General features: G+C 42.7%; 1 protein-coding gene across 4 annotated transcripts in view; it reads left to right on the top strand.

The window, feature by feature from the left end:
* Dscam (DS cell adhesion molecule) overlaps window positions 1-22,319 on the top strand; it is a 611,935-nt gene that overhangs the window by 379,688 nt on the left and 209,928 nt on the right. For all 4 annotated transcript variants that reach the window (XM_052741323.1, XM_052741322.1, XM_052741324.1 and 1 more), the window contains one exon: window positions 11,423-11,542. In XM_052741323.1, coding sequence (XP_052597283.1) covers window positions 11,423-11,542 — 120 coding nt within the window. The remainder of the gene's footprint in view (window positions 1-11,422; window positions 11,543-22,319) is intronic.

Raw genomic sequence — 22,319 nt, 5'->3', positions numbered from 1 at the left:
TAATACAGCTTAGTAACATATGCAAGGGAAGGCTGTGGAGTCTGGGTTTCCACTTAACACATATGTTTTTAAAGGGAAAAATTTGTTAGCCCTGACTTTCTTATGTTAATTTTGTATAAGGCTTTTTAATCATATATCTTATCAGTTGGATTCATAGCTGTTGAAATGAACACTTACGGAGCTGGAGAGATAACTTAGCAGTGAAGAGTGTGTACTGTGCTTACAGAAGACCAAGTTTTGTGACCAGCACTGGTCCAGTAGCTCACAGCCACAACTGTAACTCCAGCTCCAGGATCTTGAAGCCTCTGGCCTCTCGTGGCACCTGTGCTCACAGATTCCCCCAAACCCCAACCCTCCACATACATAATGAAAAGTAAAATAAATCCTTTAAAAATAACATTTACCAGTGCTGTATATCATCACAGCTTTTCTGAAGAGCCACAGCATGACAGTGAGCTTATAGATACTATCCTCTTTGCTCCTTACTTCTATTTAGTGTTAAATAAGTCAAGCTTTTGTGATGATTTAAATTAAGATTACTGTCATAGTATCTATGGACAGCAATTAAAACAGGATCATCTAGTATAGCGAAAACACTGGCAGTGATCTCAGCCCTCCTCAGACATGCTGGTTTTGCTTCAAATCTTTGCTGCAGACACCAGAGTCTTGCAATGGTTCAGGCTGCAAGTGTGACACAGCAGTAGTTACCCATCGCACTGGTCAAGCACAGATTCGATTTCATGATTCTCTGAGGGTGCAATAGTTGTGCACATTGAGAAGGTAACCATGAAGGAAAGCTTTCATGAATACTGGTCATTTGCTCTTTTGAATCCCAAAACACTGGGGTCTCTGTGCAGTTATCTTCAGGACCATCAGTAGCAGTCTTCCTTGAGCAGAGGGTTCCCTGTCCTTCCTTAGTCTGGAGCTGTGTCCTCTCACACCTCTCCTTTTCTGACAGAAATGAATGCATTTCTTAATACTCACCAACAAAGCACAGAGAACACTGTGCACCTGGAAGTCATGGGAAGAAGCCAACTTCACACATTTGGAAAATAAATAAAACAAAACCAAACAAAAACACTCTTATAATTAATAAGAAAACCAGCTCTTCATTTAGAAATAAACAGCAGATACACATTGACTATGGGAATTAGGAAACTTCTCTCCTTTCCCCTACTTTTAAAAAAGATAAATGAAAATAGGAATCTCATTTTGTCTCTGTTTTCCAATTCTTCCTCCAAGCAGAATTATCATTGTTTGTGAAAGACATAACAGTGCCTTGACTGTCTTCAATATAATCTACTCTGAAGGATCGAGGTCAGGAAATAAAAACATTAGATTAAAAAAAAAGAGTATGCTGGGTTTTTTATCATTATTTTTATTAGAAACAGCAACCAGCACTATTTTGGCCAAGATCAAGGTCAGCTGAAATAGAGTTGACCTCACTCTTCAAGTTACAGATTGATTTAAATCTCATTAGTCATGGACATGTTCTTCAAAAATTAGCTTCTGTTAAGTGTACAGTGTGTCAGCAGGTGGGTAACAGAGCTATGAGGATGGAATGTGTGTTACATACTGCTGTGACTTGAAAATTCAAAGAGAACAAGGTGCTATGGGGGACAGAATCTCATATGAACTGCAACATGCAACTCTTAGGTCATTAAAGGTCACATGTGTGTGATTTCTGATCCTAAGCCAGATCTATTAAATGATGATATTTGAAAATAGATCTAGCTCCCATCTCTGTGGGAAATTATTAACTTTTTCCCCAAAATCACTGATAAATAATTATCATATTTTGCCAAAGTTTACAATGTTGCAGGAAGCTGGAAAGGCTGCTAAGGAATCAGTCATCTTAGAGGAGGACCAGGTCTCTACCACTCATCACCACTCATCTTACAGGTTGACTCTGACGTGTCCTCTGTTGGTGCCCTCGGTTTTGACCATGTGGTTACTTCACAAGTCTACTCTTCATGCCCAGAGATTCTAACCAAGGTGTTGACATAGACTGGTTTATTTATTTTTCCTAATAGTTCTTTGAAAACTTTGAACAATGTGTTTTGACCTTATCCACCTCTTCCCAACTCATCCCAGATATACCTACTCCCCTTCCTTAACTCCCCCCTCCCCAAATTTTGTGACTTTTTTTTCTTTTGTGTTTTTTTTTTCTTTAACACCCATCAATTTCAATTTGTGCTGCCCATGTACTCTTGGATGTGTGGCTTTCCTCTAGGGTGTGGCCCACTTACAAGGAGCTACAGTCTTAAAGAAAACTGACTGTTCCTCTCCTAGTAGCTATCAGTTGCCAGTAACTTCTCAGCTAGGAGTAGAACTTGATGCCCACGTTCCCTCTCCATACTGGTTTTTTTTTCTTCCTTTTGGTTCTGGTTTAAGCTTACAGTTCATACGGTCATGATCACTGTGAGTTAATATGTGCAGTTGGCCTGTGGTATCCTGGGGACGTTGTTTCTTTATATTCATCTGCTTCCTCTGGCTCTTACTGTCTTTCTGTCCCCTCTTCCATAATTACCCTCAGCCTTGGGAGGAGGTATATTACATAAATATCCCAATAGGACTGAGAAGTCTTCGGTTTCTTATTCTCTGAACCTTGATCAGTTGCGAGTCTCTATGTTAATCACCATCTACTATAAATAGGTTAACACAGAGACCCACAGCTGCTCAAGCTTCTCTGGTAAGAATTGAGAGATACACATATCTATGGATATAATGATAAGTCATTAGGAACTGGTTTAATAGTATGTCCATTTCTGGCCCAATAATGATGCAGATATAAGTTTCATCTTGTGGGGTGAGCATTAAATCCCATCATAAAATAGTTGGTTACTCTCACAATGTTTGAATCACAATTTTACCAGTCAGTATGTCTTGCCAGGCTAGTCATTCATTTGTAGCTCCCAAGATCCATAGCTTGGTAAGACTGATGATTACTGCTCTCCTCTGTTGACCTTCATAGAACTTTTGGCACTATGAAAGCTAGCCAGTAGGGATGATGCTTCCAGGTGTGTCCCAGATTGACATCTCCATGTTCTATGATTCAAACATGGGGTATCTTCAGGAATGGGGTCTTACTGTCACATTCTGGAGGGCAACCAATAGCATTTGCAATAACCTATAATGTTTGTGGATCTATATAGCCTCACTGGCCAGCAACTCCAAAAGACTATTCCTGGTACTGTGACTTTGTTTATTAGCCTATAGTAGAAGCACTGTTGCCATGTTATATGGTAACTCTGTTTTTAATTCTTTTTTATATGTGTGTGTATTGTGTGTATATATAATAGGAAGCTTCTACAGTAGTAGGTTTTAATTATCACACTGCTGCTATGTGAGAAATGGGCTGAGCTAAAAGGCATGGAGAGTCATTCCTAGTAACAGCCCTCCACCAGGTTTGTCCCCTACCCCAAAGTCCCCATGACCTCCTAAAACAGTACCTCCAGCTAAGATTCCAGTGTCCAAGTCCTAGGAGCCATCCCTGGCAGTAGATGGGTCCTGCAAAGGGTGTAAGAAGTCCATGGGAGAAGGAAGTGAGCCAGGCCATGGTGAGCAGGAGAATCTTGCAGCCTGACTGACTAGCAGTCAGAGTGTGTATTTATACAGAATTTAGTTAACAGGGATACATTCATGATGTCCTAAAACAGAGATCATATCATTTTTGTTTTTGGATATGTGTTTCATTTCCTTTTGCTCATCTTTTAGTCATTATTAATAAACTATGAAAGAACAGAGTTATCATTTCCAATCATTTTCCCTTAAGTTTTGACATCATTAATAAACAGTTATCATTCTTACTCATTAACCCCATAACCCAATTTTTGAGAATCTAGAGGCATATGACAGCCTGTGCTCAGGCTGGTTGCTTTGGTTGCTTCAAGGACACTAGACCAAAAAAAATCTTCAACCACCCTGGGCATTTTGCCATATCTCAAGCAACGTATTATTAACTCTTAGTGTTCAGAGTGCCCAGGAAAAATCCTCAGGCTAAAGCTACTGCAGTTATTATTCAAATTCTGACCTAATACAATCAATGTTCACATTTATATCTTTATTGAATTTGTTTATATGTCTAGTACTGGCATTTTGTTGTTCCTTGGTCATATGTCATTATAGTGGCTCTACATGAGCTAACTTCTAAAAGAGCGAGGTCCTAACACCTCATACTTTTATCATCTTTCCACTCCATACTTTACTTATCGATATGTCTCTATGTAGGGCAGAGTTGTATGCCACGTAATTGTCTGAGTGTACAGTGGGAAGAGGCTTGTAATCTCAACTGCAGACAATTCCTCTAGCCCACTGACTTTTGTTGACCTTTTTAAGTTTACTTTGTTTTGAATATCTTGTTCCAGTGTAAGTACAGGGACAGATGTTTCAAGAATGTCTCATAGCCTCATAAAGAGACCTCTGGCTTCTTATTTATGTGTCACAACCTCTAAGGCATAAGGAAAACCTTCAAGTAGATAAGGATATCTCCCTCAAAGTGAGTGTGGGGGAATAGTATGTTCAGGACTTTCCTGGGTGAGCTTAGAAGCAGCATTCCTGGGAGAAGGCGTAAATGATTCATAAGGAATTTTCCATCAATCCAATATCCTCAAATTGTACAAATATTAAAAGTGCCCCAAGTATGTAACAGGTGGAGATGAAAACCAAACGTGGCATGGCAGCCATCATGTGGTTCAACTTTGCTGGGTCTTTGTCAAGCAGCTGTGCTAGCTTTATGACTTCTACCATTCCATTCAGATATGGCTATGCCATCCAAGTACATGAGTGACATTTTGCAGTCTAATAACAAGGCAATGAGAGTGTCACAGGCCTCATGGTGAGGGGAGAGGTGAGGGTACAAGCCTAAGACGTTTCAGCCTCCATTGTTCTCCTAGTAATATCATAAGATATACCCATAAAGTCTCACTTACATGACAGCCTAAACATGAGCTGAACAAAGTCAACAACAGGCATCCCAAAGTGGATGGGGAAAAGCCCACGGGGCCTCAACTGTACACAAAGAACTACAGGAATGCTGAAGGTGGAATAAGTAGTCTCCCCAGGGGAAAAGCACACCAATTGGTTATCTAATACCAAATGGTCAAACCTGGAAACATACATACAGTAACAAATAACATTACACAGACTGAGCAGGTTATATTTAGGAATATATGCATCCAATAAAAATTAATGGGAAAAAAAGAGGCCATGAATTTGAAAGAGAGCACATAAGCATTTGTGGGAAGGTTTGGAGGGAGGAATGGTGAATCTCAAAAAAAAAAAAATTTCCAGAAAAAAAGTATTTTGATTAAAATTGAACTAAAAAATACAACATAACCAGTTTGGGAATTTATATCTATCATGCAGATTTCATGACAGGTCATTGTCCTGTCATAAGATCAAGTCACCTTGAATAGTTTGTAACTGGCTACTGAGTCTGGAGAGATGGCTCAGCAGTTAAGAGCATTGGTTGATCTTGCAGTTGACCCGTGTGCAATTCCCAGCACCCGTGTGGAGGCTCACAACCATCAGTGACTCCTTCTCCAGAGGATCTGATGCTCCTTCTGGCCTCCAGCACTGCATGCATAAAGTGCATCAATATACATGCAGTCAAATCACACATGCACATAAATAAAAGATGCAAAATGTGATGAAACAAGCAAAGAACCCTACAAGTAACCAATGTCAAGGTCCTTCTGGCTGTTTTTTTAAGTTCAGTTTATTTATTACGGATACAGTGTTCTGCCTGCATGTATGTATGCCTGCAGGCCAGAAGAGGGCACCACATCTTATATAGATGGTGGTGAGCCACCATGTGGGTGCTGGGAATTGAACTCAGGTCCTCTGGACGAGCAGCCAGTGCTCTTAACCCCTGAGCCATCTCTCCAGCCCCTCTTCTGGCTATTTTTTGTCTCATTATTTCATCAAGACAATGGCTAAAATTAAAGAAACTGCAAAAAAAATGCCGGATATGAAGCTCAGTGAATACTTTCTCTCTTAAAGTCTTTATCCATGGCAGTCTTTGTTTTGGTTTCTTAAGAATCTTCCTAGTGATGTTTTCAGTGTTTTTGTGTATTATTTTCTGAAGAGAAAAGAAACTATTCTTGGCTATAAATTCTTAAAACAACCATGGATATTTGTAAATCTGACACTTTATATTTGTTTTCAAATGACTATACTTTTTCTAATTTTATTCATTTCTTGCTTCTTCTATCATTAGCAACTATTAGCAACTATTAACTATTAGCAACTATCATTAGCAACTTAGCATACATACTTGCCAGAACCTGGAGTAGTCACTGAGATGACAGAAGCTCATCTGGCTGCAGGGAGCTTCTGGGCCAGTAGGACAGAGACACTAACAGACCAAGCAACAGGGCAAGCAGCATACCCTCCGCCGCCGAAGGAAGGAGGGCTACTTCACTTGGTTTAGGGGCCACATGCAGTGATTCCTAAGGGGAACAAGGGGGGGTCCTGAAGTTTTAGCAAACAGCCACAAGATGGGATGACAGCAAGAAAGACATTGTGTTCTGGAAAGCCTGTTGCCTGTAAGGGAGCGGGGTGGTAGAGAGCAGAGGGTGCTAATTGAGGTACGTGTGGAAGGTCAGCTGCATGGCTGACTTGACTTCATACTCAAGGTCCTGGGTCCTAAGGAAAGTCTCAAGGCCGTAGGAATCAATTAGAAGCATGGGTCACCTACTGGAGTGACGTGAGCTGGCAATCACAGAGGCCTACAGCAGAAGACTCCCTGCTCCCCATGAGAAACAGAGACGTGGGACCCAGGCGGTGGCTGCAGGAAGGACCTGGGGTCCAGGGTCATTGCAGAAAGTTCTTTGTTGTCCTTGGTGACCAGTTGTGTCAGGCCTGTGTGAGAAGGCTTGATGACACATCTCCCCAAGGGAGCAGCCAGCCCACCACTGTCCTGGGTGTTTGAGCTGTCTTCCTGAGGGTCCCATCCCCTCTGTCCTTAATACAAAGTAGCTGAGCAAAGGTGTGCTCTCCAGGCTCACACCCACTGCCTCTTCTGAGGTCTGGAAACTGTGCAGCTGTGCTCAGAATTCCAGCTTTTGATGTAAATGGCCAAGTTGAGTCAGGAACTTTTTAATCACTGCTTTAGCTACAGCTTGTACTGAATAAATGGAAATAGAAGTTTTAGGTAAAATTAAGACTCTTTCCGCTCACTGTCACTGTTCATAGAGCATTCCACATTGCAAACTGGGGCCTTAGTCATTAACTTCAGAACACAGTCTGGCACTTGGTTCATGAAAGATGCAAACATTAAATTGATGCATCACATGAAAGTACAAAAAAAGTATAGCAAATTGCTCTGTGCCTTTTACTTTAATCTTTCACTGGAATTGAGGAATGTCTCTCTCCTACATGCTTTAAAGTCTTGGTCTGAGATGTAGCTTGGGAAAAGGAGAAATAGAATGAGAAGTTTAGAGGTCTTGAGATTGCCTGTCACTGAGAGGGTGGTTTGGGACTCTTAGAGTGACAGGCTATTAATTACAAGAGCAAAACATACCTTGATAACAGGGAGATTGGTGCTCTTGATATGATCACAGACGATTTCACAGAGGAATGCACTCTATGGGCCTTGATATGTAAGCGGGTTCAGGGAGAAAGGGAAGGTGAAGACATATGCTAGAACTTTCTGTAGGCTGACCGGGCCCACATTGCTGCATGTGCACTGTCTGTGTGAGCTTGGGAACATGGCTGACTTCCCTGAGCCTTGACCTTCTTATCTATACATAGTGTGAGTTACCCAGTGACTTCAAGGGATTGTAAGGAGCTAACAAACTTTTTGGCTGAAGCATGTGGTTACCAGAAGAGCCCCCATATCCCCTGAGCTTAGTGAACATCCTGTGATCAAAACAGTACCCAACCTCCTGCACTTAGATTCTGTTCTCACAGGGTGCAGAACCTGATGTGGGAGACAGTCAATCAGAGAAGCAATACCAAGCAGCTGTAGTAAAAGTGTGTGTGTGTGTGTGGGTAGAGGGTTCAGAGAGGGATGAGCTTTCAGCTGAGACGGAAGCAATGATAAATAGAAATACATCAAACACAAAGGCATGGAGAAGATTGTCAAAACCCAAAGTAAGCCGGTCCTGGGGACCAGTGAATGGGAAGAACTTTGGAATGGCTTCAGAAAAGCCTATGAGGGGGGAGGTTGCTAAGAGCCTGCAAAGCAGTGTAGGAGCCTGAGCCTGATCAAGGGCCAGTGGGAGCATGTGACGGCTTTCGAAGCATCCTTTACATCGCTGGGTGGAGAAGGGATTCAAGTGGGGCACTGGTGACAGAAATGGCACCAGACAGAAATGACAAATAGAGGCCAGCTAAGATAAGGCCACCTATTTTTATTTCTCTTGAGAGCAAGGTGTAATCAGAACTGGCTGCAAATAATTTAGTTGAGATGTAATTCCTGCATTCCAGAGTAAGAGAGTAGGAAAGATTAAGATCAAAGAAAGCATTAAAAGTTGCTTAAATAAGTGAGTTGCCATTGTGATCCGCTAGAGCTCATTCATACCTGATGCTTTCTAAGGAAACATCCAGAACAGTGATTATTAAAGTGTGACTTCAGGACCAACAGCCTCAGCATCACCTGGGAGATCATAAGAAAAGCAAAATCTGAGACTGTGCCTCATACTCATGAGGTTCCCATCCTCCCTGCGATGGGAAAGGTTAGGATATGGTTTGGTTATGAGCTCAGTAGTATATATTTCCTTCCATCGTGTTTCAAGTAGCATTGTATATGAATAGTGGACAACTGAGCCATTAGTTTATTCTCTTTACCATAAAAATTCAGAAACCTGTTTATTTGTTTCTCAGGTTTTCATGACAGCATGAATCAATGTGGAAATCAGAAGAGGGAGTTCTATTGTGAGAGAAAAAAGCCTACTTAGGGAGCCCATGGGCTATCCTTGCCAGTTTGTGGAAAATTCTTGAGTAATGACATAGGAGAATTATTCTACTGATCAGGGACCATTTCCATCTGTAATTACACTATACTTACCATGTGTTAATATCCCATATAGACATCTTTGATGAGTTTTTAAGCAGAATTTTTTAGCTTAAAGCCAAATTGAGTGGAGGGTCATGGATGAGTGATAACGGAGAGTGTGCCAGCTGGATGTCTCATCCAGTAAAAAAAAAGAACTCTTCCTCTTGGCAGAATTAGCTGCAGATTTGCCTCACACACCATGGACAATGAGCCTAGTGTGGTGTTTTAATTTTTAATCTACCCTGAAGTTTGTTGATCATTTTTATTACATGCGGTGGTACTCCCATCATCCTGGAACTTGAGAGGCAGAAGCAGGAGGGTAGAGAGTTTGAAACCAACTTGAACTCCACAGCAAAACTTTGTCTCAAAAATAAAACAAAACTAACAACATGAGCTGGAGAGATGGCTGAGCAGTTAAGAACACTGATTGCTCTTCTAAAAAACCCAGGTTCAATTCTCAGCTCCCACATGACAGCTCACAGCCATCTGTAACTCCAGTTCTAGGGGTCCAATGCCCTTTTCTGACCTCCTTGGTCCCTGGACACATGACATTCAGGCAAAATGCCCATACATATTAATTTTTAAAAGTAATATTTTTTTAAAAAGGAAGGGAGGAAGAAAGAGAGGGAGGAAAGACGGGGGCAGGGGAAGAAATGAGAAAAAGAGAGAGAAAAATAGTTATGTATAATCTCTAGTATTTTCCTAGGAATGATCTCCTGGCCTTAAGGCATTTGACTTTTATTATTTCATTCTAATATATACATCTGATTAAATTCATCTTTCTCAAAATGTTATTTACGTGAAGTAAAGTTGCTGGTCAGTTTACTAATATTCCGGATCCCATTGCTATGTGGAGTACTTGTTTTAAAACTGGGCATCTGAATTTACTAAATGAAGCAACTCTTAGAATCATTTCTTTCTTCCAACAAAGTCCTGAACTCTCTGAATCTCAACTCGTTTTCTCCTGAAAAACAGTCCTATGAAATGAATGCCACAATTATCCCTAATTTGCATATTAGGAAGTTGAGCCATTTTGTAAACTTTACAAGGTCAAATGCAAGAATCAGCAGAACTGGAGACTAATGTGTTCATCCTGAGCTGTGTTCTTCCTTGCCACTGTTACCTCTCCATGTTTAATGTCTTCTTAAAAAAACAAACAAAAAAGAACTGGACTAAAAATGGAAAAAGGAGTTGTTCTCTCCAGAAACATTAGCCTGAGTTCTACCTCCAGCTGCTTCTGTGGTCTTGATATAGTTCCTACGTCCTTGGTTACTTCATGGTACAACTAGTCTTCACTGTGGCTTGAATCATTTCAGTATGTTTCTAAACTGCTTATTTCAGTGAGATCCTAGATACCTCCAGTCCATAGCATGTGCTAGCTGGAATTCTCGTCTCTCTGAACCTCCAAGATCCACATATGTGTCTCAATATTGGGAATTATAGCATCTAAAACAAGTAAGATTAATTTTACCAGGTATGGGAAGGAATGGAGCACCATTTGTGTGTCACATGTTCAATCTACAATGGATGTAACCCATCTCTCTCACAGGACATAGCTATCTCACTGAGAGTCCACCCCACAGGGGATCCCCAGTCTGCTGCAGATGTGCTGAGAGTAGACCACTGTCAAATGGCACTATTTCTAGAAGAATGTTGACCTGTTCATTAAGACTCAAACACTATTAACCTCCTAGTAGTTTAGCACAAAGCATTGGGCTGTAAATAAAGAGCTGAGTATGCTTTATGTCCAGATGGATCTATCCAGCACCTCCCAGAATTCACTATACAACCAGGTTCTTAATCTCATGAGTTGCCAGTACACTAGAGTGATCCTGGCACCTTGATTTAACCAACCTCTATGGTTATACTTTGGCCCTGCCCACTGCATATCTATTAGAAGAGTGGCTCCTGTGTCCTGGTGAGATGTCTGGGGCAAAATTCTCCACCATACCGTGCTCTCTGCTACCCCTGGGGAGTGCTTGTCAGGCAGTTCCTTCATCTCTGCTAGAAGAAAGTCAGCAAGACTTTGACCAGTTCCTAACTGAGGAAACACTCATCCTTGATAAGTACAATTTGGGGAACAACATATATTTTTCCTCTTCATTATATAGTGGCTATTATTCTACTCTGTGTGGAGTTAATTCCTTGAGTGCCTCATGTCCTTGGGTTGGCCAGTGTCCCTCACATCTATGAAAGGCCAGTTTCCCTACTACAAAACAAAATTTCCACTAAAAACAATTTGTAGAAGACCCTCCAGGACCCAACCTGTTTCTCCCACTTGTCCTGAGCTGCAAACACAGCTATTGCTTTTGTATTTGTGTGAAATATTCTTTTTACTTGAAGGTTTACAGAGATAATTGTTTCATAAAATCACAACTTTAATCAGTGGCCCTGTCTAAATGACAACATTTCTCTTTTCAGTTCCTCCCAAGTTTGTGGTGCAGCCCCGGGACCAGGATGGGATCTACGGTAAAGCAGTGATCCTCAATTGCTCGGCAGAGGGTTATCCTGTGCCTACAATTGTGTGGAAATTCTCAAAAGGTATGAAGTGACTTGAACTGTTTATTGTGTGCTAAACATACAGCATGTTGTCAACAATACTTGTGCTTTTGGAGATATTTCTTGCAGGTAGACATGTCATCTTCTCTCATAATCCTTCTCATATACACCCCAGTGGATCACTCAGGACTTATCATTCAAATCACGAGAGACTTTCAGCACCTGGGAAATACTACCTTCTCATCTGTATAATGACCACAGTTTACTTAGTGACTCAAACACAAATACAAGGAGGGAGGCACCTGTTGGAAATTATTCCTTAGATACCTGGTGCTCTGTGCTTTTTTTAGAGAACTAAAGTTAAAATAACTGACTTTTCAGATTTATCTGGATAACTTAGAACAGTACTTACTGTCACCCCAAGGTGCTACTTTCAGCAACAGTCCTCAGGTGAGTGACGGGAGTTCCCCCACTCCCACACCTCACACACCATGCCTTCTCTTCAAGGGGATTATGGCTCAGCATTTATTAAATTGCAATGTGTGCCAAGGATGCTGAAGGTAATACCATTTTAGACATCAGAAAAATAATTTCCATTCATGATACAGTCTTCTCCAGGCAAGTTCCCCGAACTGTTCCGAACAGGGAAATTCTCTATTCACAGTCAGTGATTTATTCATCCAGTCACCAAGAGCCAGGCATCTACTGAGAATGAGCCAGCCCGTCAGTCATGGTCTTTTTCCCACCCAGCGAAGATGTGTTATTCATATTTAATCATTGCGAGTACATTTGTTTCCCTGTTCACTTAACTGCAATTTGCATTCTAGACATTTCTTTTTACAGTAAATTATTTTCTTCCTGTGTAAACAACCACAATGGAAGGAAAAGCAAATGGTGAGGTTGCCGTCACCTTCTTGGTGTAGATCATCTGAGAGACCAAAGGGGCTTCAGGCACCTTCCCTGTGCTAGCTCTTCTTCCACCTGTGGGAATCAACCTGTTCAAAGATAAAAGCTGCTACTTAGTCTCTTCCCCTGAGACTTACTTTAAGCTGTCTCTGGAGCTCCATGTTGCATTATTATATTGAAATGGACAAACAGAACAAATTTAATTTAGCTCCTATCCACAGCATATTTGATTGTGTGAACATTTTCTTTGACATTTACCGTCAAAATTATTTTTAATGTTGCCACTCACATGCATTCTCTGCTTCTCCTTGATGCTATTTCCAGACGTTTGCACCTCTGCAATAAACCTCTTTTTATCCACTTCAGTGCCCATGAGAGTAATTGTCTTGTGCAGGTAACTTCCTTGAAGTGACCAAGCATGACTCCATGGAAGCCCCTTAGTCTGTCTTAGCCAAGGAGAGTTTGCCCCCAACAGTGTCAGGGTATGTGTCCCTTTTTCTCTTCAACACATAAGATCTTTTTCCTTGTGTTATCTTTACACTTTTGTGAGGGAAAATGGCTTTCCCTTTTCTCTTGCATATTTAGATTACTAAATGTGTTTAAAATGTTTCATTCCTTGTTAACTGACATTTCTTTTGGGGACTTTCTGAGACCTGGTGCTCTCATGCATGTCTCTGTGTCTTATTTGTTTGTGAGCACACTCTGTACAGAATACACACCCCTTGACTGGTTAGGATGGTACCCACATTTTCATTTTATCTTTTCCCGTCACTGATATGCACATTAAATCATAGTAGAATTTTCATCTATAAATTTCCCATGGAATTTCAGATTCTTGGAGAGAAAAAAAGGAAACCAGCATAAAAAAGAAGTCTCTAGAAGGTGAAATGTCTCACAAACAACAGGATGATTGAAAAACAAAGGAATGATTGCTGTTGCTTTTAGTCAGGGCTGTCAGGCCTGTCCTCCAGAGCAGATATGTATAGATATGGTTCCTAACATCTGATCCCCTCTGTCTTATAATCATAATCTTCCAGTTAAAAATATGCTGCGGATCTCTTTTGGTGGCACCAGATATTGATATTCAATATGCCTTTTGAAAAGTCTGTGTGAGTTTATATTAACAAGTCAGCACTGCCAGAGTTAACAAAGTTTACAGGCGGGGCAGTGGTGGCACACACCTTTAATCCCAGCACTCCACAGGCAGAGGCAGGCAGATCTGTGAGTTTGAGGCCAGCCTGGTCTACAGAGTGAATTCCAGGACAGCCAGGGCTACACAGAGAAACTCTATCTTGAAAGATGAAGGTGGGGGTGGGCTTTGCAAAGACTTACATGAGTTACTCTTCCCCTGTGTAGAGAGCTCAGCACTAGAGTTTCACTTGTGCTTTTAAGTTTTGCTTTTGATTGGTAGGTAACTGCAACACATGTAGCATACAATATGTGCTTTTCATACTTGTGTGCATTGTCACAATCATATCAGAAGAATCGGCATACCCACTATTCTTTCTTTGTAGTAAGAACATGCCAAAGTCCTTTCCCCTGGTTGCTCTGAAATGCATGGTAGATTGTTGCTACGGAGTCATCCTGCAGTGAAACAAAAAGACAAAATGCATCCGTCCGTTCCAATCAGATCTGCAGTCCATTGTTCAGTCTCGCCCTAGCCTCCCTCCTAAGCCTCTGATGTCCACCACACTCTACTTTCCTTTTCTGTGAGATCAGTTGCTTTATAATCCATAACTGGGTGAAGTCCTACAACCTGTCTGAGTCCCTCTATATTCCTTCAACATGATGTCCTCTGCTCATGTCTATGTCATAACAAATGACAAGCTCTCTCCCTGGCTGGCCTAAGTTATCAGAGGCCCTAACCTCAGACCTTTAGGAGAGTTATGCCATTTCCCCCAAGCTTCTGTAACCCTCAAAAGAGGTCTCCCAAGCTAAAGAGCAACTTCTACATTCCCACGGAGGAAGGGCCAGGAGGAATGGCTACTTCTCTGACCTAGGTTTGCTCCATTTAATGATCTTTCCAGAACCTCATCATTAATCAGCCATGCTAGCATCCCCCTGGCTCCCTGGCCAGTTCACCCACACCATAAAGGAGTCAGCAAGCTGTGCTGTACTTAGGCATGCTATCATGCCATAGCATGGTATCTTACTAGATTTCAGGTGTCTCTAGTACTTCATTGAGTTTTGCTTTCCTTCAGCTCTTTATTCTTAGAAAATGTCATGCTGTGTTCCATTACATTGATCTTTGTAGATGTGTTTATTTTTCCCCTGGGATTATTTTCTGTAAGTAGAATTGCTGCCTCAAAGAGTAAACAATTTTTATAGCTTTTAGACACATTGACAGTTTGCCAGCATTTTATTCATTTGTACAGACTTCCTTAGTGTGAAGTAGTGCCTGCTTCCTAGAACAAAAATAATGCTGCATTTTATGCCTGATTCTTAATGGTTTCCAAACTAATAGAAGAATGTTTTGTGTTATTATTTTACTGAAGCAATAAAGATGACACATTAAAAATTATGTCAATAATGGAATATGTTTCAAATAGTCAGGATAGTCAGTGGAGGCAGAAGTCCAGTTCCCTTAAATATGACAGAGCTCAGGGCTGGGAGATATGGTTTAGAGGTTAAGAGCACTGGCTTCTCTTCCAGAAGACCCAGGTTTAGTTCCCAGCACCCACATGGTGCCTCATAGCCATATGTAACTCCAGTTCCAGGGGATCCTAAATTGCCTCTTCTGACTTTGTGAGCATCAAGCATGCAGATTGTGCAGTCATATAAATACTCATATACATAAAATAAAAGTAAATCTTTCTTAATTAATTTTACATCCCGACCACAGTCTCCCCTCCCCTGTCCTCCTCTCTGCCCACCCCAATCCCCTCCTCCTTCATAATCACTCAGAAAGGGCCAGGCCTCCATGGGCTCTAGCAAAGCATGACATATCACGCTGCCATAAGACCAAGCACCTCCCTCTGTATTCAGGTTGAGCAAGACAATCCAGCATGAGGAATAGGTTCTCAAGAGCCAGTCCAAGGACAGCCCTTGCTCCCAATGCTGGGAGTCACACATATAGACCAAGCTACAGAACCTGGAAACAACCTAGATGGCCCTCAACTGAATAACGAATAAAGAAAATGTGGCATATATACACAAAGGAGTATTACTCAGCTATTAAAATGAATGACATCAGGAAATTGAAGGCAAATGTATGGAACAAGAAAAATCATCCTGAGTGAGGTAACCCAGACCCAGAAAGACAAACATGGTATATACTCACTCATAAGTGGACATTAACTAGAAAGGATAACCAGGCTGCAATCCACAGACCCAGAAAGGCTAGGTAACAAGGAGAGGCTAAGCAGGGGGTGCATAGTTCTCCCTGGGAAGGAGAAATAGACATCTCCTGGTTGGACTGGGGGCAGGTGGGCGTGGGAACTTGAGGGGTCGGGTTGGGGGTGGGTAGAGGGGGACAGTGCTGAGAAAGATGACTGGGAAAAAGTAAATCTTTTTTTTTTTAATGACAGAGCAAGCGCAGATAAACAGCCCAGACCCTGAGACAGAAGGTTGCAGCAACTGGTCTCAGGACTGAGGTTTCGTGGGTACATCAAAGCAGTATGGGGTACCTACAGCAGAAATTAAACAGTCTTAGCTGAAAAGTAACCTTGTTACAGTTTTGAACTTGGTTCTGAAGATACAAAACATATGGTATTACATTCCATCCCCTGGTGTTACTTTTTGCACAAAAGTAACATCATCTCCTCTAAAAGAATTCAGAACACAGACTCAATTGCTTGGTGGTCTGGGCTTCCTGACAGTCATAACTAAACAACATTCTTTGCACATTTTCCATTTGTAACAGAAGAAAACTGCTTTCGGGCACTGTCTGAGGGACTTGCCCTATGCCCTGTAAGTTGCCCAGGAGTTGAAGGAAGTCTGCTAAAGTGAGAGAAGAGACCCTGGGCACTCTCTGCTCTCAGTGACTGTCCACAGATTTCCTATCATCCAGGAATGTCCACAGACAAAGGTCTGAGCATGCCTGGGAGTGAAGAAGCAGGAAGGAGTCCGCAGTTAAAATAATATTACCAGGGAGGATCACCTCCAGCACAGCGGCCCACGCCCCTGGGCAAAGCCATATGCTCACGGTGATTGACAGAGGAGTCTAACCTTGCAACACCCTGTCACTTACTTGGCTCTAGACACTGTGTCCCCCTTGATGTTTCTGCAACATTCCAAACGTCATACCTGTGATGGCTAATCTTGAGTGTCAATTTGATTATGTCTATAATTAACTAAAACCTAAGCTTCTGGGCATGATTATAAGAGATTTTGGTGTTTTTTTTTAAATCAGATTATTTTAAGTGGGATCCACCCTAAATCTGGGTCACACCTTCTGGTGGCAACCCACATACATGGAGATGTGTAAGTTCATCTATCCTGTTGCTGAGGCATTCCTTTGTTGGTATTAGAACCTACTTCTTAAAGATACCAACATACACTAAAGATCAGATGAGACATCCAGTCTTGTAGACTGAACAACTAAAGAATTTTAAGTCTTTTGATAGTAAGACAATCACTGTTGGAATAACCATATTACAGTCTGTAAGTCATGCTAATAAATCCCCTTTATCTATCTATCTATCTATCTATCTATCTATCTATCTATCTATCTATCTACCTACCTACCTACCTACCTACCTACCTATCTAGATGATGCCTCCATTAGATGGCCTGTAGGCAAGTCTGTGAGACATTTTCTTAATTAATGATTAATGGGAGAGGTCCTAGCTCACCGTGGATGGTGCCAACCCTGGGCAGGTGGTGGTCCTGGATTCTGTAAGAAAGCAAGCTGAGTAAGCCAGGAGGAGCAAGCCAGTAAGTAGTGTTACTCTATGGTCTCTGCATCAGCTCCCACCTCCAGGTCCCTGCTTTACATTTCTGGCCTGAATTTTCTTGATGATGGACTATAAGCTAGAGGTGAAATAAACCCTTTCCTCTGCAGGCTTCTTTTGGTCTTAGCATTAGTAACAGCAATGCAAAGCAAACCTAAGACATTACCCTTAGCAGGACTTTAATGATCAGTTCTCTATCTTTGCCCATATGAATGGCTCACATCAGCTCTTTCATGCCGTTGGTAAGTTCCCAGCATTTTTTTTTTAATGACAGATTTTAAAAAAACACCAAAATCTCTTATAATCATGCCCAGAAGCTTAGGTTTTAGTTAATTATAGACATAATCAAATTGACACTCAAGATTAGCCATCACAGGTATGACGTTTGGAATGTTGCAGAAACATCAAGGGGGACACAGTGTCTAGAGCCAAGTAAGTGACAGGGTGTTGCAAGGTTAGACTCCTCTGTCAATCACCGTGAGCATATGGCTTTGCCCAGGGGCGTGGGCCGCTGTGCTGGAGGTGATAATGTGTTCTCTGTTCTGTAACATTAGAGGCAGCCAGAGCAGCCCATGCCACAACAGGAGTACACTGGTGCTGGCGTGTGTCCAGAGCAGATGGGAAAGAGGCAGGAAACACACTCGACCTGCTCAGAAACATTTGTCACAATGAGGCTTGAAGCAGGGTAGAAGGACGAGGAGTCGGAAGCTGGCTTTCTTAGCTGGCAGACAGGGTATGTGTGTGAGGGAAATGAGGAGTGGGAAATGTGCCCAGGTCTTTAGCCCTGAGCTGTGAGAGGAGAAGAGACGGACACATCCAGGAGCAGATCTCAGGCTGGGAAGGAGGAAAGGAGTTTCTCTTTGCAGAACCAGCCGTGAGTTCCCATAGCAGTAATGCCTTATGTCCTAAATGCCCTCACTTGCCTGCCCCTCCACTCTCCTCCCTCCCTCCCCCTGCACTTCCCATCTCTCTCCCTCCCTCCTTCCTCTCTCTCTCTTCCTCTTTCCGTCTCTCAGTCCTCTCTCCCTTCCTCTTCTCTTTCCCTTTTTCTCCCTCCCTTCTCTCTCTCTCTCCCATTCTCTATCTCTCTCCTTTCCTTTCTCTCTTACTGTTTCTTCCTTTGCTCCTCCTCCTCTCTGCCTCTCTCTTCTTTTCCTTTCTCTCTTCCTTGCTCTATTCTCTTCATCTACTTCCTCTTTTCCTGTGTCTCTGTCTCTGTCTCTGTCTCCTCTACTCCCCTCTCCTTCCTTTCTCTCTGATGAGCACTTTCTTACCTGGTACCACAGGCCCCACTTCAGTTCTCCACAGTCTTGGGTTTGTTTTATGCCCCTCCAGTCTCTCAGCCGCGACATTATCTGGGAGGGCCATCCAAACTCTTCCATCTGCCTTTTCACCACAAAGCACCTTCTCCTGGGAGGTTGGTGGCTCATACTCTGTCGTGAAAGAGGATGTTGCCGCCTTGTTTTCCTTTAGAAGAGACTTGATCTTTTTCTTGTGTGCACCAAGTCAGTGTGAAGTCAAGATGTTTACAGTGTGTCCCTGGTGCTGTTCATGCGGGGTCACTTTTCCTGTAGATGTGGTATGCCTATTTAATATGGACTCAAGTCATTTTTTTATTTCTAGATTTTTTGTGTGAAAAATATCTATTCTTTTCATGCTCTTCTGCCCTCTTCTCCATACTCTGCAATCCCCTTGTCAGGCATCATCCCCTGTCACCTGCGGCCGTCACTCTTCTCTCTGAGGTACTATTCATGTGTTCTCATTTTAATTTGATATTTTCCAGTTTCTATTATTTTCTCTAACAAAACCTCTGCTCCTTTGTGAACTCTGCGACTTGTCTTTCACAATGTCATTTTGCTCCCTGCCTTTTTCCTGCAGTTATAATGGCTGGCAGTGCACTCTAATAGACAAATGACTGTCCAGTCCGCATGTAACTCACGTACATTTTCTGGTGAAATTTCCTCAACTGAATAATTCCTTTTCTTTCTTGCATTTTTTCCTATAATGCCATTCTTAGACCTTGGAATCTGTAAGAATACTCAAGAAAGAAAGTATTCATGTGACTAGAGAGAAGTTGCTTTATACAAGCACATGGTCCCTCGCTTAAAGCTGCCTGTCTGACTGTGAAGCTCACACCTAGCCTGTACACACTACCCCTCGAGGCAGATTTTGCCTCATCAAATTTGACCCTACTTTGTCAATGCTAGCCAAGGTGAGCAGCACCCAGCTCCCTGTCTCCCTGTCTGCACCTCTGCTCAATACACATGGATTGTCACGCTGTCGCCCATTTTATCATTGGTGCATAGCTCTTTCCTAGCTCTTACAAAACTGAGTTTGCAGTTTTAAACCTCCTTTCTTTGATCTGCTTCTGGGTGCCTCCCAGGAAGTGGAGAGGAATGTTGCTCTATGCCTCTACCCTCCCATCCCAAACCCTTCTTCTTACATGTAAAGTGTCATTAGCTTTGAATTTATTTTAGAAAAGGAAGTGATGCAGGGGTCAAAGAGAATGAATGGACAGCATCAGTCACTCAGCACTATCTGCTCTATCCCTGCTATAAACTGCTCAGTTTGTGTGAGCCTGTTTCCTCCTGTGCAGAACAGAATGAAGAGATTAATATGGTGATGATGCTTAAGGCAAGTGTAGTGAGTCCTGCTTGTGGTCCCAGCACTTTGCTAGGCTGAGGCATGGGATTAGCCACAAGTTCAAGTCTACACAGTGAGTTCCAGGACAGGCTGGGTGCCAAAATGAGACCCTGTCTCCAGACATGGGGTAGGAAGTGGTGATCTAGTGAGAAATTCACAGAAAGTATTGGTTACAGTGTCTGACAGCAGCTAGTCAGCACACGTCACCTATCATTACGTTCATGGCTAGAGTCATCATGACTCCATGGTTAGCCAGATGCCTAGCATGGCTTGTGGATAGGCCAAGCTCTTCCCACTGGCTTGAACCACTGTGTCACCTGTACTAGCATGTGCTCATGGTACTCTGGTTTAGTCCTCTCCCTGTTGAACTGAGCTGCCCATTCTTGCCCCAGCACCACTGCTGTTCTAATGGTGTCAACACACACACACACACACACACACACACACACACACACACACACACACACACACACACTTATTTTCAGATACATCTCTGTTGCTTCATCTGGTCTCCTTTGCTTGACTTTTCTTCCTACATGAAGGATTTAATCAAGGAAATCACATTTCTGAAAATTTATTCTGGAAAACTTGGAGACTTGTACATTTTGAGGTTGACTCAAAGGCCAGTGAATCATTAGAATATAAGGACTTCATATCAGCACTACAGCTGGTGTTTCCATTAGGCATTAGCAATTACATGCCCATTCCTATTGTGAGGTTTACTGGGGGTGTGCACAGCAGCTATTGCCTACAGTTTTATCTCTTCCTCTCTGGTTTTATGAGTTAAAGGTCTTGCCAGCAATGGCCCCTTGTTCCTGCCCTTCTGTGGCACTCACATCTCCCTGTCTTGATACGAGGGAGGTCAGGAAGGACATCATTCATTCAGGCTCCTGTGTCTCCTTTCCTCAACACACACACACACACACACACACACACACACACACACACACACACACACACACACACGTGTTCAAACTGGGATGGTGCCGTGGTCTAGATGTGAAATGTTCCCAGGTGGTTCTGTTTGGGGAGGTTGTAAGAACTACGAAAGGGAGTCTTGCTAGAGGAGGTATGTCACTGGAGGTGAGCTTTGGTAGACTGATCCCACTTTTGTTCTCTTTCTGCTTCCTGGGTGTGGATGCTTGCAATCAGCCAGCTTCCTGCCTCTACTTCCCTGTCTTCCCTCCCTGTTTGCATACCTTCCTAGCCATGGTGGGCTCTGACCCTCTGAAACTGTAAGCCAAGATAAACCCTTTCTCTCTCCAGTTGTTCTTGTCTGGGACCCTCCTTTTCCTGCCTGCTCCTCTGTTACTATACTTCCCTTCCTGCTCCTTCCCTGTGTCCTTCCAGCTCTTACAGCCATTCACCTAAGGACCTAGTCTCTCCAATCCCAGCTTTCCCTGGAAAATACAGAGAGTCTATCCCTATCTGGTGGTGGAAGTTTCGATTTCCCTGTGTTCTCCTCCTACCCTGGACAAACTGTTGAAGGTCGCACACTTCTAGACTCATGAAGTGTGGCCCACCTGAGGCCTGACCATACCTAACACCCCATCACCAGAAACCTAACCCCAACTGCATGTCACCCCACTAGCAGAACTCTTCTCCTCGGGCTACAGACTCCTTATAGGATTAATGGAGACTTGTCTTCTGTTAAGAAATTCGTAGAAATAAAACTAGATTTGCAGCAGTTATCTGGATGTTCACCATACGAAATTTGAAATTCTAGACTAGAAACAAATTCTGGGTTCCACACACTTGGTCAAAATGCCCAAGTCACCCACCCTTTCTGGAATTTCCTTGTATCAGGGGCTATCCCAGACTCCCTCCCTTGGTCTTGCCAAACCCTATTGTTCAATGTCAAGGTTGTATTCCCTAGGACCTTCCAAAAACTCAAAGCCTCTGTCTCAGAGTATGAGGAGCACAGAGAAGAGGACAGGCCTGAGTGCTCTGAGAAGGTTTGCTGTAGAACATGGTCTCTTCTAGCCCCAAGTTCAGACCTTGGTGAATTACTGGGATCACTCCCTCCTTGCTGGACAAGAGACAGATTATTTTATGTTATAGACAAATCCCTCTCCCTCCAAAAGAAAAATGCTCAAATGCAAGAATGGCCATCAGTGAAGACTCCCTGTGTGGTTGGGGGGCTTAATTTTAACATAACTCCAAGGGAAATTAGTCTATATGACCCAGGTAGGGTGACCCACAGCTTCCTGGTCCTCCACGGCCCCTCCCCATGCCTGTGCCTGTCACCTTGAAGGTCTTATTGTGTCTAGCCTCAAGTATGAACATCTGTCCTCTTCATTGTCAAGGCACTTAGCTCCCTTTCTTTACCTCAGGGCTGTTTACACTCAGACCTTGACCTCCAGCTGCATGGACTTTGC

The sequence above is a fragment of the Peromyscus californicus genome, unplaced genomic scaffold (assembly GCF_007827085.1).
Source record: "Peromyscus californicus insignis strain IS unplaced genomic scaffold, ASM782708v3 Scaffold_16__1_contigs__length_79575227, whole genome shotgun sequence".
Lineage (NCBI taxonomy): Eukaryota > Metazoa > Chordata > Mammalia > Rodentia > Cricetidae > Peromyscus > Peromyscus californicus.
The sequence above is the reverse complement of the archived record's forward strand: the minus strand, read 5'-3'. Positions and strand labels throughout refer to the sequence as shown.